The following is a 17,182-nucleotide window of genomic DNA, read 5'->3' as shown; positions in this document are numbered from 1 at the left end:
ATATGAGCACATACATCACCTGTAAACATCCGGGTCAAAGGACAGGTAAGATGGTGGCAGCGTAGTGCATCTGAATTGTGTCCTTACATCTAGTACGCACAACAGTAACAGTTGGGTATTATGTACCAACTGACGTACATACAAAGTAATCAGATACAGGGTCAAACAATCCTCGCCCACTCCCACCAAGTGGTACAAACAACTGTTTCAGGGGGTTAATAACATTTAACTGTCCTTCTTACCTGTCACTGTAAATATTACAATATATTTCTCAATAGCCATGAAGGCAAGAATTGTGTAAAAGTATTTCAGACACCTGTAAAGTTGATGATGACCTTTCTTAACTTTAGTTCTGCCATCACTGCAAAGGCACATTTAAGTCTATGGTCCAGTGTGTGGCACAAGCCAAATGATACTGTAGTAGGATAGTGTAGCTAGCTAGCTAACACTATCTTACCTTCAGAGGTTCTGAATGAGATTGTGTCAAGCATATAGAAACACAGGCATTGCCTAGTTTCCATGTAGGAACACCAACATTGGCAAATTTCCATGTCGGAACACCAACATTGGCTAATTTCCATGTAGGAACACCAGCATTGGCTAATTTCCATGTAGGAACACCAACATTGGCTAATTTCCATGTAGGAACACCAACATTAGATATGTTCCATGTAGGAACACCAACATTGGCTAATTTCCATGTCGGAACACCAGCATTGGCTAATTTCCATGTCGGAACACCAACATTGGATAATTTCCATGTAGGAACACCAACATTGGCTAATTTCCATGTAGGAACACCAACATTAGATAAGTTCCATGTAGGAACACCAACATTGGCTAATTTCCATGTCGGAACACCAGCATTGGCTAATATCCATGTAGGAACATCAGCATTGGCTAATTTCCATGTCGGAACACCAACACTGGCTAATTTCCATGTAGGAACACCAACATTGGCTAATTTCCATGTAGGAACACCAACATTAGATAAGTTCCATGTAGGAACACCAACATTGGCTAATTTCCATGTCGGAACACCAACATTGGCTAATTTCCATGTCGGAACACCAGCATTGGCTAATTTCCATGTCGGAACACCAACATTGGATAATTTCCATGTAGGAACACCAACATTGGCTAATTTCCATGTAGGAACACCAACATTAGATAAGTTCCATGTAGGAACACCAACATTGGCTAATTTCCATGTCGGAACACCAGCATTGGCTAATTTCCATGTCGGAACACCAACACTGGCTAATTTCCATGTAGGAACACCAACATTGGCTAATTTCCATGTAGGAACACCAACATTAGATAAGTTCCATGTAGGAACACCAACATTGGCTAATTTCCATGTCGGAACACCAGCATTGGCTAATTTCCATGTCGGAACACCAGCATTGGCTAATTTCCATGTCGGAACACCAACACTGGCTAATTTCCATGTCGGAACACCAGCATTGGCTAATTTCCATGTCGGAACACCAACACTGGCTAATTTCCATGTCGGAACACCAGCATTGGCTAATTTCCATGTCAGAACACCAGCATTGGCTAATTTCCATGTCGGAACACCAGCATTGGCTAATTTCCATGTCGGAACACCAGCATTGGCTAATTTCCATGTCGGAACACCCGCATTGGCTAATTTCCATGTCGGAACACCAGCATTGGCTAATTTCCATGTCGGAACACCAACACTGGCTAATTTCCATGTAGGAACACCAACATTGGCTAATTTCCATGTAGGAACACCAGCATTGGCTAATTTCCATGTAGGAACACCAACATTGGCTAATTTCCATGTCGGAACACCAGCATTGGCTAATTTCCATGTCGGAACACCAGCATTGGCTAATTTCCATGTCGGAACACCAACATTGGCTAATTTCCATGTCGGAACACCAGCATTGGCTAATTTCCATGTCGGAACACCAGCATTGGCTAATTTCCATGTCGGAACACCAACACTGGCTAATTTCCATGTCGGAACACCAGCATTGGCTAATTTCCATGTCGGAACACCAACACTGGCTAATTTCCATGTCGGAACACCAGCATTGGCTAATTTCCATGTCGGAACACCAGCATTGGCTAATTTCCATGTCGGAACACCCGCATTGGCTAATTTCCATGTCGGAACACCAGCATTGGCTAATTTCCATGTCGGAACACCAACACTGGCTAATTTCCATGTCGGAACACCCGCATTGGCTAATTTCCATGTCGGAACACCCGCATTGGCTAATTTCCATGTCGGAACACCCGCATTGGCTAATTTCCATGTCGGAACACCAGCATTGGCTAATTTCCATGTCGGAACACCAGCATTGGCTAATTTCCATGTCGGAACACCAGCATTGGCTAATTTCCATGTCGGAACACCAACACTGGCTAATTTCCATGTCGGAACACCAACATTGGCTAATTTCCATGTCGGAACACCCGCATTGGCTAATTTCCATGTCGGAACACCAGCATTGGCTAATTTCCATGTCGGAACACCAGCATTGGCTAATTTCCATGTCGGAACACCAGCATTGGCTAATTTCCATGTCGGAACACCAGCATTGGCTAATTTCCATGTCGGAACACCAACACTGGCTAATTTCCATGTCGGAACACCAGCATTGGCTAATTTCCATGTCGGAACACCAGCATTGGCTAATTTCCATGTCGGAACACCAACATTGGCTAATTTCCATGTCGGAACACCCGCATTGGCTAATTTCCATGTCGGAACACCCGCATTGGCTAATTTCCATGTCGGAACACCAACATTGGCTAATTTCCATGTCGGAACACCAGCATTGGCTAATTTCCATGTCGGAACACCAGCATTGGCTAATTTCCATGTCGGAACACCAACATTGGCTAATTTCCATGTCGGAACACCCGCATTGGCTAATTTCCATGTCGGAACACCAACATTGGCTAATTTCCATGTCGGAACACCCGCATTGGCTAATTTCCATGTCGGAACACCAGCATTGGCTAATTTCCATGTCGGAACACCAGCATTGGCTAATTTCCATGTCGGAACACCAGCATTGGCTAATTTCCATGTCGGAACACCAACACTGGCTAATTTCCATGTCGGAACACCAGCATTGGCTAATTTCCATGTCGGAACACCAGCATTGGCTAATTTCCATGTCGGAACACCCGCATTGGCTAATTTCCATGTCGGAACACCAGCATTGGCTAATTTCCATGTCGGAACACCAGCATTGGCTAATTTCCATGTCGGAACACCAACACTGGCTAATTTCCATGTCGGAACACCAGCATTGGCTAATTTCCATGTCGGAACACCAGCATTGGCTAATTTCCATGTCGGAACACCAGCATTGGCTAATTTCCATGTCGGAACACCAACATTGGCTAATTTCCATGTCGGAACACCCGCATTGGCTAATTTCCATGTCGGAACACCCGCATTGGCTAATTTCCATGTCGGAACACCAACATTGGCTAATTTCCATGTCGGAACACCAGCATTGGCTAATTTCCATGTCGGAACACCAGCATTGGCTAATTTCCATGTCGGAACACCAACATTGGCTAATTTCCATGTCGGAACACCCGCATTGGCTAATTTCCATGTCGGAACACCAACATTGGCTAATTTCCATGTCGGAACACCCGCATTGGCTAATTTCCATGTCGGAACACCAGCATTGGCTAATTTCCATGTCGGAACACCAGCATTGGCTAATTTCCATGTCGGAACACCAGCATTGGCTAATTTCCATGTCGGAACACCAACACTGGCTAATTTCCATGTCGGAACACCAGCATTGGCTAATTTCCATGTCGGAACACCAGCATTGGCTAATTTCCATGTCGGAACACCCGCATTGGCTAATTTCCATGTCGGAACACCAGCATTGGCTAATTTCCATGTCGGAACACCAGCATTGGCTAATTTCCATGTCGGAACACCAACACTGGCTAATTTCTAAGAATCTAAATTTAGCTAGCTTGAGCTAACATTTGTCTGACCTAACGATGTAAGGACCTCGATTGTTGTTGTATAATTCACACTCCTATACACTTTTGATAAAAACCTAAAGTTTCCCAACAACTCATATTCTATTTTATCAAACGATATGTGAGTTAAGTCAGTTTGAATGTTGATTTTATTTCCAGAAAAGGTTTAAAGTAATGGTTACAATGGTTCTTTTTGCTTTTTTTTTTAGGCCTTCTCAGCCTTCTTCTTCAGTCACAAATACATCAAGCTTCTGACTGGCATGTCTCCCAGGTCCTCTGCTGAAATGACTATGGCAATCAAACGCATGTGTAACATGACCGTCGCTGAGGTATTCCAAATCACATCCGCCAAACACAGACTTTCACTTGCCTCTCAGTCAATTCATTCATTTCAAACTCTCATTTTACCAGCTGTTGATTTACTGTTGGATTTTGACATTTTAGTGACAGTCATGAGGGACAAGATTAAGAGACATGAAACAGTGGGCCCTGTTTTAGGGGACGTGCAAGAACCAACGTTGTGGACACTGAGATGTTTTGACATCCTCCTGGCACTAAAATATACTTTACATGTTTGAGCTAAATGGATTGTCTTTCTGTAGCACTTTTCCATCTGATGCAGCTTCAAACACAAACTCATATTAATGTTGAACATCAGAAACAACTTGGGATTTAAGAACCTTGCTCAGGAGCACTGTGTGAGTGGGCAATTGAACCCTCGTCTCTGTTGCCAAGACACAAGATCACTGTGGCAATCAGGTGCAAAGCCCACAGAGAGGAGTTTGGATAAAGGAAGTTGAATTAACAGGCTCTAAAAAAAAAAAAAAAAAAAAAAAAAAACGGGTTCTAAAAAAAACCCGGTTCTAATCCACCCTAACAAACTGGAAGGACAGCTTTGTGGTCCCTCCCTGGAAAGGAAATTAAACCTGAAGAAGGGCACTTTCCATCTAGCAGGTGGAATCGACGGATGTTCCTGTTGGAGTCTGAATGTCTGAGTTTGTCATTATTCTGGATCAAGACTCAAGTCTGGGTTTTAATGACTCTTGAGACCCCGTCAGACAGTGTGTCTATATTTCAGGGCTGTGCAAAATTCAGAATGGAAGATTGTCTCTTGAGTTTCAATTGAATTCTTGAACTTGAGTAGGCTTTTGAACAATGGTAGCAAACACAATGCAGAAGTGCAACTATAAAACTGTGAATCTGTGCCGTCCTGGTGAGAGTGTTACATCCTCACTTCAGTAGTGAAAATATACGTCTCTGGAAGGACAGCCAGTGAAGCTGATGGACGTCTGGGAAGCTGATGGAGTTATGAAGCTGCTCCCACGACCACTAACGCGAGTGTGAACATCTGATCACCACCTGCGGAGGTGAACTGATTAGAATTTTGAACTCAGTCATACTCACTCATGACATTGTTCATTGCCTTGATGCTGTCACAGAGGCGCATCATCCCACAGTGCCATCTAGTGGGGAAGAGCATAAAAGCTGATATACAGTGCTGCCTGTGGAGGAAAGGTTTAAAATGTGTCAGAGAAGACTTCCAAACCAAAATGAACTTAGTAGCATGAAAAAAAAGGACTCGCTTTACAATGTCCCGTAGCTAGCACAGGGTACTACACTGGCTTCTAAACTAGAATGCGACTTTTTTTTTTATTTTTACATCTGATTGAATATGTATACAAGCACATTTATGATACAGAAACTGTCCTTTCAGGACAAGATATCAGAATTTCATGAGTTATCAGACATCAGCTGTGTATGAATGACAGCTAATTAATATCAATATATATTTGAGAAACTGATACCCCCTCCCCTCCCCACCCCAATCTAGGCACTCTCTTCAGAGCTCAACGTGTGGCCTTTTGTTTAATGTTTCAATTGTCAATTTGGTGATAAAATCTCAACTTTGTGCCCGGAGTGCAAGTAGACCACAAAAATGTCTTACACCCAGTTTGACACTGGTTTTCACACTGCACCAATGTTTTCAGGTGAATGCATGTGCTGTACAGTTACCAGCTCAATAGGAAGAAATAAACAGGGGTGGGCGATATGACCTAAAATTCATATCACGGTATAAATTGAATCCCTTCACGGTAACAGTATACATCGCGATATAAACCTAAGTGTAAAAATCATAATGTGTTTCTGAATGGGTCCCTTAACAAAGGTAAATTGTTGAAAATAAATAAAAACAACAAAACAGATATAATGTAATTTTAAAAACATTTATTGTGCAGATCTCAAACTACAGGTACAATTTGCCGGAAGGTACATCTAAGATGCAAGCCTAGATTTGATGTTTTGGTGAAAGAATTAAATAACATTTATATACTGTTGGTTCAGAGGCTGAAGTTTCATCTCTTGAACACTAGATTGCACAGACTACCCACCCAACCCCCCAATCTACCTAAAATTAAATCAAGTTATCCAGAATACACACATGGATCCAAATCAGCACCGCAACAGCTCCAGCAGGGGACCTCAGACTTCCCTTTCCTGTGCCACATTAACCACCTCTGACTGGAGGATCCTGAGGCGTTCCCAGGCCAGTGTGGAGATATAATCTCTTCACCTAGTCCCAGGTCTTCCCCGGGGTCTCCTCCCAGATGGACGTGCCTGGAACACCTCCCTAGGGAGGCGCCCAGGTTGCATCCTTACTAGATGCCCGAAACACCTCAGCTGATTCCTTTCAAATCAAATCAATTTTATTTATATAGCGCCAAATCACAACAAACAGTTGCCCCAAGGCGCTTTATATTGTAAGGCAAAAGCCATACAATAATTATGTAAAACCCCAACGGTCAAAACGGCCCCCTGTGAGCAAGCACTTGGCTACAGGGAAGGAAAAACTCCCTTTTAACAGGAAGAAACCTCCAGCAGAACCAGGCTCAGGGAGGGGCAGTCTTCTGCTGGGACTGGTTGGGGCTGAGGGAGAGAACCAGGAAAAAGACATGCTGTGGAGGGGAGCAGAGATCAATCACTAATGATTAAATGCAGAGTGGTGCATACAGAGCAAAAAGAGAAAGAAACACTCAGTGCATCATGGGAACCCCCCAGCAGTCTACGTCTATAGCAGCATTTAAGCCTAATCTTAAAAGTAGAGAGGGTGTCTGTCTCCCTGAGCTGAATTGGGAGCTGGTTCCACAGGAGAGGAGCCTGAAAGCTGAAGGCTCTGCCTCCCATTCTACTCTTACAAACCCTAGGAACTACAAGTAAGCCTGCAGTCTGAGAGCAAAGCGCTCTATTGGGGTGATATGGTACTATGAGGTCCCTAAGATAAGATGGGACCTGATTATTCAAAACCTTATAAGTAAGAAGAAGAATTTTAAATTCTATTCTAGAATTAATAGGAAGCCAATGAAGAGAGGCCAATATGGGTGAAGTACTCAGTACTCTAGCTGCAGCAATTTGAATTAACTGAAGGGTTTTCAGGGAACTTTTAGGACAACCTGATAATAATGAATTACAATAGTCCAGCCTAGAGGAAATAAATGCATGAATTAGTTTTTCAGCATCACTCTGAGACAAGACCTTTCTAATTTTAGAGATATTGCGTAAATGCAAAAAAGCAGTCCTACATATCAGTCAATCAATCAATCAATCAATCAATTTTTTTATATAGCGCCAAATCACAACAAACAGTTGCCCCAAGGCACTTTATATTGTAAGGCAAGGCCATACAATAATTATGTAAAACCTCAACGGTCAAAACGACCCCCTGTGAGCAAGCACTTGGCTACAGTGGGAAGGAAAAACTCCCTTTTAACAGGAAGAAACCTCCAGCAGAACCAGGCTCAGGGAGGGGCAGTCTTCTGCTGGGACTGGTTGGGGCTGAGGGAGAGAACCAGGAAAAAGACATGCTGTGGAGGGGAGCAGAGATCGATCACTAATGATTAAATGCAGAGTGGTGCATACAGAGCAAAAAGAGAAAGAAACAGTGCATCATGGGAACCCCCCAGCAGTCTAAGTCTATAGCAGCATAACTAAGGGATGGTTCAGGGTCACCTGATCCAGCCCTAACTATAAGCTTTAGCAAAAAGGAAAGTTTTAAGCCTAATCTTAAAAGTAGAGAGGGTGTCTGTCTCCCTGATCTGAATTGGGAGCTGGTTCCACAGGAGAGGAGCCTGAAAGCTGAAGGCTCTGCCTCCCATTCTACTCTTACAAACCCTAGGAACTACAAGTAAGCCTGCAGTCTGAGAGCGAAGCGCTCTATTGGGGTGATATGGTGCGCATATTTGCTTAATATGCGCATTGAATGACATATCCTGATCAAAAATGACTCCAAGATTTCTCACAGTATTACTAGAGGTCAGGGTAATGCCATCCAGAGTAAGGATCTGGTTAGACACCATGTTTCTAAGATTTGTGGGGCCAAGTACAATAACTTCAGTTTTATCTGAGTTTAAAAGCAGGAAATTAGAGGTCATCCATGTCTTTATGTCTGTAAGACATTCCTGCAGTTTAACTAATTGGTGTGTGTCCTCTGGCTTCATGGATAGATAAAGCTGGGTATCATCTGCGTAACAATGAAAATTTAAACAATGCCGTCTAATAATACTGCCTAAGGGATGTATAAAGTGAATAAAATTGGTCCTAGCACAGAACCTTGTGGAACTCCATAATTAACCTTAGTCTGTGAAGAAGATTCCCCATTTACATGAACAAATTGTAATCTATTAGACAAATATGATTCAAACCACCGCAGTGCAGTGCCTTTAATACCTATGGCATGCTCTAATCTCTGTAATAAAATTTTATGGTCAACAGTATCAAAAGCAGCACTGAGGTCTAACAGAACAAGCACAGAGATGAGTCCACTGTCTGAAGCCATAAGAAGATCATTTGTAACCTTCACTAATGCTGTTTCAACGCGAAGGAGCAGCGGCTCTACTCTGAGCTCCTCACGGATGACCGAACTTTTCACCTTATCTCTAAGGGAGACACCAGCCACCCTCCTGAGGAAGCCCATTTCAGCCGCTCGTACCTGTGATCTAGTTCTTTCGGTCATGACCCAACCCTCATGACCATAGGTGAGAGTAGGAACGAAGACTGACCAGTAGATCGAGAGCTTTGCCTTTTGGCTCAGCTCCCTTTTTGTCACAACAGTACAGTAGAGCGAATGCAGCACCGCCCCTGCTGCTCCTATTCTCTGGCCAATCTCACGCCCCTTAACAATTTATAGTTAATTAAACTTATGTAAATGTTTTTCAATAAAGTGACAAATAAATTTCTGCCTAAAAACTTTGCATTACATTTTGGACTAGATTTTTTGATGTATTCTTTGGTTTACTTGTTGACTCTGCGCTGTATTGTTATGACTCCGCCCATTCGCTCCCCTTGGGACGTGGACTCTCTAACCAGAAGGCTAAAACCCAGAGCTCTGGCCTTTTGACCAGAGAATCCTTTTGAGCTGTTGAGAGTGAGGTTTACTAACTACATATGTGCACAGCGACACCTGCTGGCCTCTGTTACATCAACTCAATTAAAATAAGTGAATAGAATGCACTGGAAATACATCAGCAACATTTAAATGCCCCAAAACTTTAAATGCACTTAGAAGCAGCCGAGTTGTTATGACAACAATTCATCTTTGAGTCAGTTTAATTAATGGAAATGAGTGAGTATAACTTTTTTCAAAGTTTGAGTTACATTAACTTAATTACTGTATTAAAATGGAGTCTTTGGTTTAACAGTGTAATGAAAATGCCAAATTTAGTATCTCAGAAAATTAGAATATTACTTAAGACAACACACACACACAAAAAAAAAGAAGGATTTTTAGAAATGTTGGCCAACTGAAAAGTATGAACATGTACAGCACTCAATAGGTAGTCGGGGCTCCTTTAATAAAATGGTAACTGGTAAATGGACTGCATTTATAAAGCGCTTTTCCATCTGCATCAGACGCTCAAAGCGCTTTACAATTATGCCTCACATTCACCCCGATGTCAGGGTGCTGCCATACAAGGCGCTCACTACACACCGGGAGCAACTAGGGGATTAAAGACCTTGCCCAAGGGCCCTAAGCGATTTTCCAGTCAGACGGGGATTTGAACCAAGGATCTTCTGGTCTCAAGCCTTTGTCTGAATTACTGCAGTAATGCGGCGTGGCATGGAGTCAATCAGTCTGTGGCACTGCTCAGGTGGTATGACATGGCACCAAACCATCACTGACTGTGGAAACTTTACAATGGACCTCAAGCAACGTGGATTCTGTGTCTCTCCTCTCTTCGTCCAGACTCTGGGACTTTGATTTCCAAAGGAAATGCAAAATGTACTTTGATCAGAGAACATAACTTTGGAGCACTCAGCAGCAGTCCAGAGTCCTTTTTGTCTTGAGTCCAGGCAAGATGTCAAGTCAGCAGTCTTCCCCATGACTGTGTGGCCTACAGAACTAGACTGAGAGACCAGTTAAAGGACTTTGCAGGTGTTTGGAGTTAATTAGCTGATTAGAGTCTGACACCAGGTGTCTTCAATATTCAACCTTTTCACAAGATTCTAATTTTCTAAGATACTGAATTTGGGGTTTTCATTAGTTGTCAGTTATAATCATCAAAATGAAAAGAAATAAACACTTGAAATATATCAGTCTGTGTGGAATGAATGAATATACAAGTTACACTTTATGAATGGAATTACTGCAATACATCAACTTTTTCATGATATTCTAATTATATGACCAGCACCTGGAGTAAACCACTGCCAAGGCTCAGCAGGTGAAGCTGCTAGTTTGCCAAAGTTCCATTACAGTCTCTTCTGGATTATAACTCAACTTTTTTTCTGTATGTTTAGTTTAACAACAGACAGGAGCTCAGTAGCACATGTGCACACCACAGTGTGTGCTGTTACTTAATTCTGCTGACTCCAGTGACATTACTGAAACCTGTGACACGTAAGAACAGTGACTGTTGATTGGAGAAGACATGTGGAAGTGTGGTCGGGAAGTTGTGTGATTTGTCGGTTGCATCTGCTCCACTAAACCTGGGCCAAGTGTGTGAACAACAAAATAAAAATGTAAACTCAGTGTTTGTCGTCACAGATGTCCAAGAAGACGCAGCAGCCAGAGAAATACATGAAGAATGTCTGTGCTGTCGCCATGTTTGTCCAGGTCCTCTTAACCAACGCATACCAGTTTGATAAGGATTCTCTTCCTCGCATCTCTTTTGAGAAAAAGGTGAGGAGGCACGGGAAGGCAAAATCCTGATCCAGCTAAGATTACTTGAACCCCTCAACCTCCCTCCCAGATCCAGCTCTGGCTCACATGGCTAATAGATGATCAAATTTAATACACCATGGTTCAAATAAACTATTAACTTAGTTTCAAAGGAAATTTTGATCACATACTTTCCATTGGGATGGATGTGAGGGATTTATGTTCTTCTGATGGTTAGCCTTCACAGCGTGTGGCTTCTTGTGGGATGTGGTTTCAGCCTGTTGTCCTTCTGCAGGTAGGAGACACAGCTGTGGGCTGGACTTTGGGATACATGCTGAGTCTGAGCAGTATGCTGCCAGCAGAGAGCATCACACTGATGCGGACTCTGCCTCCAGGACCTTGGACATGCATCCTCCTCCTCTTCATTAGCCTTCTCTTCATTGCGTTAGGGTACCTGCTCATGATCTTCCGTAAGACAAAGAATTAATGAGGCATGGTGCAAGAAGATGACACAGTTTGCAACTGTGTTCACATTCTGAAAAAAAATGTGCATTTGTTCTCTAAAAATCTATATCAATCAATCAATCAATCTTTTTATATAGCGCCAAATCACAACAAACAGTTGCCCCAAGGCGCTTTATATTGTAAGGCAAGGCCATACAATAATTATGTAAAACCCCAACGGTCAAATCGACCCCCTGTGAGTAAGCACTTGGCTACAGTGGGAAGGAAAAACTCCCTTTTAACAGGAAGAAACCTCCAGCAGAACCAGGCTCAGGGAGGGGCAGTCTTCTGATGGGACTGGTTGGGGCTGAGGGAGAGAACCGGGAAAAAGACATGCTGTGGAGGGGAGCAGAGATCGATCACTAATGATTAAATGCAGAGTGGTGCATACAGAGCAAAAAGAGAAAGAAACAGTGCATCATGGGAACCCCCCAGCAGTCTAAGTCTATAGCAGCATAACTAAGGGACGGTTCAGGGTCACCTGATCCAGCCCTAACTATAAGCTTTAGTAAAAAGGAAAGTTTTAAGCCTAATCTTAAAAGTAGAGAGGGTGTCTGTCTCCCTGATCTGAATTGGGAGCTGGTTCCACAGGAGAGGAGCCTGAAAGCTGAAGGCTCTGCCTCCCATTCTACTCTTACAAACCCTAGGAACTACAAGTAAGCCTGCAGTCTGAGAGCGAAGCACTCTATTGGGGTGATATGGTACTACGAGGTCCCTAAGATAAGAAGGGACCTGATTATTCAAAACCTTATAAGTAAGAAGAAGAATTTTAAATTCTATTCTAGAATTAACAGGAAGCCAATGAAGAGAGGCCAATATGGGTGAGATATGCTCTCTCCTTCTAGTCCCCGTCAGTACTCTAGCTGCAGCATTTTGAATTAACTGAAGGCTTTTTAGGGAACTTTTAGGACAACCTGATAATAATGAATTACAATAGTCCAGCCTAGAGGAAATAAATGCATGAATTAGTTTTTCAGCATCACTCTGAGACAAGACCTTTCTGATTTTAGAGATATTGCGTAAATGCAAAAAGCAGTCCTACATATTTGTTATTTTGTTTTGAATGACATATCCTGATCAAAAATGACTCCAAGATTTCTCACAGTATTACTAGAGGTCAGGGTAATGCCATCCAGAGTAAGGATCTGGTTAGACACCATGTTTCTAAGATTTGTGGGGCCAAGTACAATAACTTCAGTTTTATCTGAGTTTAAAAGCAGGAAATTAGAGGTCATCCATGTCTTTATGTCTGTAAGACAATCCTGTAGTTTAGCTAATTAGTGTGTGTCCTCTGGCTTCATGGATAGATAAAGCTGGGTATCATCTGCGTAACAATGAAAATTTAAGCAATACCGTCTAATAATACTGCCTAAGGGAAGCATGTATAAAGTGAATAAAATTGGTCCTAGCACAGAACCTTGTGGAACTCCATAATTAACTTTAGTCTGTGAAGAAGATTCCCCATTTACATGAACAAATTGTAATCTATTAGACAAATATGATTCAAACCACCGCAGCGCAGTGCCTTTAATACCTATGACATGCTCTAATCTCTGTAATAAAATTTTATGGTCAACAGTATCAAAAGCAGCACTGAGGTCCAACAGAACAAGCACAGAGATGAGTCCACTGTCTGAGGCCATAAGATCATTTGTAACCTTCACTAATGCTGTTTCTGTACTATGATGAATTCTAAAACCTGACTGAAACTCTTCAAATAGACCATTCCTCTGCAGATGATCAGTTAGCTGTTTTACAACTACCCTTTCAAGAATTTTTGAGAGAAAAGGAAGGTTGGAGATTGGCCTATAATTAGCTAAGATAGCTGGGTCAAGTGATGGCTTTTTAAGTAATGGTTTAATTACTGCCACCTTAAAAGCCTGTGGTACATAGCCAACTAACAAAGATAGATTGATCATATTTAAGATTGAAGCATTAAATAATGGTAGGGCTTCCTTGAGCAGCCTGGTAGGAATGGGGTCTAATAGACATGTTGATGGTTTGGATGAAGTAACTAATGAAAATAACTCAGACAGAACAATCGGATATATATATATTTTTTTTATTTTATTTTCATATTGTTGTAGCTCAATAACATGGTCAGTTATTTACCATAAGAATGAAAACCCTGAAGTAGAAGAGCCACAGAATGTCTGTTTTCTTGCAGAAGGTATGTGCATGCAAAGAAAATACAGAATGAACATTTTGTAAATGTTTTCCATCTCATTAATAATGATTATCAGCTCTGTTTGAAACCGCCTGCCGGTCCCTCGGTACCCATCATGTCTCACAGGGCGTAGACAGAGATAGTGCAGCAGCTAAGAGAATATTTTGAGCAAAATCGTGCAAATGGTGATACAAGCACCAAAGTTGGCACAAATACTCCTTAAACATTACTCTTGGAAAAACCCACTGGCCACTTGAATTTTCAATAGGCGGCCAGGTAGGGGTCGATTGAAGAATTACACAGGGGTCAAACTTAAAAATGCTCAAATCATTTTTAAAACCACATTTATCTGATCGTAAAGATTCCAAAAAGGTATAGTTTGGACTATCTATGACTGAATGATCAAGAGTTATGGGGTAAAAAAAAAGCAAAAAGGGTGACAAAGGTCAGTTTCAGTTTGTACAGGGGTCAAAAGTTAAAGTTGCTCCAATTTTGGTAAAAGTGATGCAAATTATTAGTTAACAGGGTTTTAAAAATGTATAGTTTGGATCATGTATCGTGCTTAGTTATGTTACAGGGTAACATATGTCACAGAATCCAATGGACGTCGACCTTGTTTGACCTTTACTTTGGAGATCAAACATTCAACACAATCATAACTATTCCATTTATTAATCCTATTAGCTCAACCAATAATTTGCGTCACTTTTGACCAAAATTGAAAGAACTTTAACTTTTGACCCCTGTACAAACTGAAACTGACCTTTGTCACCATTTTTGCTGTTTTGACCCCATAACTCCTGAATATTGTCATATGTACCGAGAAGAAGTCCGGATTAAAAAGACGTTCCCGCTAGCTTGGCTAACAGGGTATCCCCCTTTGGCTGACCTGGTAGAGGAATGGTCTTTAGTTTGAGCAGTCTGGGGTTCCATCCCACCGTCGTCCTGTCCACAAAGGTCTTACGGTCACACATAGGTAGTCCAAACTATACCTTTTTGGAATCTTTACCATCAGACGAATAATGGGGTGTAGTTTTCAAAATGATTTGAGCATTTTTAATTTTGACTCCTGCGTAATTCTTCAATTGACCCCTACCTGGCTGCCTATTGAAAATTCAAGTGGCCAGTCAGTTTTTTCAAGAGTAATGTCTAAGGATTATTAGTGCCAACTTTGGTGCTTGTATCACAATTTGCATGATTGTTTCAGTTATCTGCTGCACTAAGAGTATTTAGATCTGCTCCTGTGGACTGAGAGGGATCAGTCCCCCATCCTCAGGGTTAGTAGAGGACTGGGTACTACAGAGAGCACTGGGAAACATGATGCAACTGTTGATATATTGCAGCTTGGTCCTTTACTGCTTTGGACAGGGACCTGCATCTGGATCACACTCCATTATGGTGCAGTACACGAAGTACCAAGTTTCGGTTTACAGCAATTACTTGGGGAGGTGATGGTCTCATGGTAAAACTGTTGGGCTTGAGACCAAAGGATGCTTGGTTCAAATCCCAGCCTAACCGGGAAATTGCTAAGGGTCCTTGGGCAAGGTCCTTAATCCCCTAGTTGCTCCTGGTGTGTAGTGGGCGCCTTGTATGGCAGCACCCTGACATCAGGGTGAATGTGAGGCATTGATGTGAAAAGCGCTTTGAGCGCCTGATGCAGATGGAAAAGCGCGATATAAATGCAGTCCATTTACCATTGCACTCATATACGGCAAAGAATTGGTTGGCTGTGTGTACTACATTCTGGTTACAAACAGAAACCAACTCCATGCTGTCAGGCAAAGTGAGTCTCTATGATGAGACTGCGTGCAATCACACTGAAGTGACGAGAAGTTTCAAGGATTCGTAACCCAGCAGTTGCCCAGTTTAGCCAGTAAAGAGTGTACATGATGCATTCAAGGGAAATTTCTAATTTGTGTGTGCAGTCTTAGGAACTGTAGTGTGATTACTGAATTTATAGCTGTAATGCGTCACATACAAATGTTATGTGATTACAATATTACACCCAATACTGGTTGACATGTACACTCGATGGCCACTTCAGTAGGTACACCAAAGCTATTATCTAAATCAAGCAATTCCATGTCAGAAACGGTGGTTTTAGGGATGCAAACCTGGTCAACAGGTGTCAAACAAATCCATTATGGCGTCCAAAATGGCCAGCGTCTCATATACGAGGGGTGATTGACAAGTTGGTGCCTGACCCAGAAAAAGTAGGCGATGGTTCTCTATTTTTTGTATTCTGAGAAACCAACATTTCTCTTGAGAATGTGTGAAGTTTGGATACAATATTTCAGGGAAATGAGTAGGAGTGTGTCAGATTGACAAAATGGCCAAAGCTGGTGGGTGTGCTGTGATTCAGGAGCTCACAGAGTGAAGGTCTCTCTGAAGGAGATCCATGAGAACATGGTACTGACAGTAGGGGAGGATGCCCCATCTTATGCCGCAGATAAAAGCTGGTCAGCCAAATTCAAGAGGGGCAGAACACACATTGAACACAGCGCAAGATCAAGAAGACCCAGAACCGACCCCTCGGCCAATATTATGCAGAAGATCCAGGACATGGTCCTTTCTGACAGGAGAGTCAGTGAGCGTCACCTAGCCGGTACTGTAGGCATTATCCCAGCAGAGTTTATTTGGTTGTGATGGAAGATCTGGGAAGAAACTTCCAGCATAATGGGTCCTGCAGGCTTCTCACGAGCAATCAGAAACGCGAGATTCCAGAAGTCCAGGGAGAATCTTCTGCTTTTTGAGGCAGATCCCGATAACTTCATGTTACGATTTCTGACCACGGGAAGATATCTGGGTTCATCACTTCAAACTGGAGTCCAAACAACAGTCGATGCAACGGAAACAACAGTTCTCCTCGCAGAAGAAAGTCAAAACTGCCTCATCTGCTGGAAGGGTCATGGCCCATCTTCTGGGATGCTGAGGGTATCATATTGGACTATCTACAGAAGGGACAGACCGTCATTGGGGCCTATTATACTTCTTTTTTGACAAGTATGGGAGAAGAAAAAGCAGAAGCTGCGTGAAATACCCCAACGAGGTGTTCTGTCTCACTACGGTCCACAGGTGGGTCATCATGATGGCGGCCATTCATGAATGTGGCTTCAAAACTTGTTCTGCACCCTCCTTATTCCCCTGATTTGGCTCCTTCGTACCTCAATCTGTTTTTAAACTTGAAAAAGCATCTTGCTGGAATGGAACTCAATACTGATAACGATGTTGTACCGGTAGTGGATGACATGCTTGAGCTCCAGTGTGAAGGCACTGCAGCGATGCTGGAAAAAGCACAAGGACGTACATGAGGGTTATGTTGAAAAATAGAGCATTACATTAAATCAGTTGCGGTTTCT

General features: G+C 42.4%; 1 protein-coding gene across 1 annotated transcript in view; it reads left to right on the top strand.

Moving 5' to 3' along the window:
- The window catches only part of LOC117511303 (ectonucleoside triphosphate diphosphohydrolase 2-like), a 34,953-nt gene extending 23,238 nt beyond the window's left edge, over positions 1-11,715 (top strand). The window contains exons 7-9 of the mRNA XM_034171331.1: positions 4,209-4,328; positions 11,039-11,173; positions 11,448-11,715. Of these exons, the coding sequence (XP_034027222.1) occupies positions 4,209-4,328; positions 11,039-11,173; positions 11,448-11,639 (447 nt within the window). The 3' untranslated portion in view covers positions 11,640-11,715. The remainder of the gene's footprint in view (positions 1-4,208; positions 4,329-11,038; positions 11,174-11,447) is intronic.
- Positions 11,716-17,182: the final 5,467 nt, after the last annotated feature.

This window comes from Thalassophryne amazonica, chromosome 5 (genome assembly GCF_902500255.1).
Source record: "Thalassophryne amazonica chromosome 5, fThaAma1.1, whole genome shotgun sequence".
NCBI classification, from domain to species: domain Eukaryota; kingdom Metazoa; phylum Chordata; class Actinopteri; order Batrachoidiformes; family Batrachoididae; genus Thalassophryne; species Thalassophryne amazonica.
The sequence above is the reverse complement of the archived record's forward strand: the minus strand, read 5'-3'. Positions and strand labels throughout refer to the sequence as shown.